Raw genomic sequence first — 2001 nt, 5'->3', positions numbered from 1 at the left:
AGCTTGAGGCTCCGTCTCAAAAAAAAAAAAAAAAAAAAAAGAATGCTGTGAGCTTTGACGACAAGGTACTCTACCCAGACTATCTCAAAAAAAAATTGGGAGGCACCTGTGACTCAAAGGAATAGGGCGCCGGACCCATATGCTGGAGGTGGCAGGTTCAAACCCAGCCCCCGCCAAAAACTGCAAAAAATAATAACAAAAATGAAAATAATTACACAGAGAATGCCAAAAACATGTATACATACATTCTGAGAAAGGAAAAAACTATTAAAATTATAATATTCCATATAAACCACTAACAAAAGATGAATGTAAGTCATGTTGAGCATCTCTTGTAATTGCAGAAGTCAGACAGTGCTTACATATTAAACTTTAATACAGTTTCTTCTTAAGATGTGTATACATTTTTGGCACCTTCTGTATACACATGTGGAGGGGGCAGTGTGGAGTGTATGTCTTATTGTGGAGTCATGATAAAGGTTTTAGTGTCCCTGGTAACAGTGCCAGGGGCTGACTGTCTTAACACTTACGTTTTAAGTGCTCTTGGGGGGTGGGGGTGGGGGATAGTAATGGGATGAACTTATGATAAAAATGGAATAATGGGTTTGGTACCTGTTAGGACTGTGTATATGGTACCAGCCATATACACCAAGGCGGGCTGGTTCACACCTGGCCCGGGTCAGCTAAAACAATGAGGACTGCAACAAAAAATAGCCAGGCTTTGTGGTGGGCACCTGTAGTCCTAGCTACTTGGGAGGCTGAGGCAAGAGAATTGCTTAAGCCCAAGAGTTAGAGGTTGCTGTGAGCTGTAATGCCAAGGCCCCCTACCAAGGGTGACATAATGAGACTCTATCTCAGAAGGAAAGAAAATGGAATAATGACCTTTGCAGATGTTGACACTACTAATAAAAGCCAACAAAAGAAAGCATGAAAAAGTTTTTTGTTTAAATTTCTTTAGCTATATCATGGAGAAAGCAGATCTCGTCATAGTTGGTGCAGAAGGAGTTGTTGAAAACGGGGGAATTATAAACAAGGTAGGAGCATCAGTTCTCCCCGGTTCTTTGCGCAGGGCCGGTAGATGTCTGGCTGACCTACAGCACCACCACAGTATGGTATGCTATCATTCGTTCTTCTCCTAATCCTGCTTAGCGTTAGGAATTCATCATGGTATTGAATTGTTGACAATTCCCATCGCAGTGGTCAAATTTCCTTCTTTTGAAGATTGATTGTTAATTAAGATAATGTAATTTACATTTATCCAAAATGAGCTTTATTAGAATTGGGATTTGTACGGTTTTGGGGTTTTTTTTGTTTTTTTGGGTTTGAGACAAGAGTCTCATTTTGTCGCCCTCACTAGAGTGCTGTTTTGTCACAGCTCACAGCAACCTCAAACTCTTGAGCTCAGCAGTTCTCTTTGCCTCAGCCTCCCAAGTAGCTGGGACTATAGGCACCCACCACCCCTGTTTATTTTTAGAGACGCCATGTCTGTTTATTTTTAGAGATGCGGTCTTGCTCTTGCTCAGGCTGGTCTCAAACCTATAAACTCAGGCAATCCACCCGTTTTGGGCTCCTGGAGTGCTTTGTATTCTTTTTAATCAAGCATATTTGATCTTCATATGTTTTATTCCAATTTCTCTATCCATTGATTATCTTAGAAAGGTTGCATAAAAGTTTTTTTTAGTTACAATAAAATATATATAACAAAATTAAAATGTTTCCATTTTAACCATTTTTATGTATACAATTCAGTGGCATTAAATGCATTCACATTGTTGTGCTACTGTTACCACTGTCTATTTTGAAACTTTTCTTGCTGGCTGGGCACCTGTAGCTCAAGTGGCTAAGGCACCAGCCACATACACCAGACCTGGCGAGTTTGAATCCACCCTGGGCTTGCCAAACAGCAATGACAACTACAACCAAAAAATAGCCGGGCATTGTGGCAGGCGCCAGTAGTCCCAGCTACTCGCGAGGCTGAGGCGAGAGAATTGCTTAAGCCCA

At 41.1% G+C, this 2001-nt stretch overlaps 1 protein-coding gene across 2 annotated transcripts in view; it reads left to right on the top strand.

The window, feature by feature from the left end:
• Positions 1-2001, top strand: part of EIF2B1 (eukaryotic translation initiation factor 2B subunit alpha) — a 14219-nt gene that overhangs the window by 8949 nt on the left and 3269 nt on the right. Inside the window, exon 7 of one of the 2 annotated variants that reach the window (XM_023516835.1) lies at positions 959-1112. In XM_023516835.1, coding sequence (XP_023372603.1) covers positions 959-1112 — 154 coding nt within the window. The remainder of the gene's footprint in view (positions 1-958; positions 1113-2001) is intronic. The other variant, XM_023516836.1, reaches the window with a different exon arrangement.

Source organism: Otolemur garnettii, unplaced genomic scaffold (genome assembly GCF_000181295.1).
Source record: "Otolemur garnettii isolate 467f Iridium unplaced genomic scaffold, OtoGar3 scaffold00099, whole genome shotgun sequence".
Lineage (NCBI taxonomy): Eukaryota > Metazoa > Chordata > Mammalia > Primates > Galagidae > Otolemur > Otolemur garnettii.
Note: the sequence above shows the minus strand (reverse complement) of the source record. Positions and strands in the feature narration are given on the sequence as shown.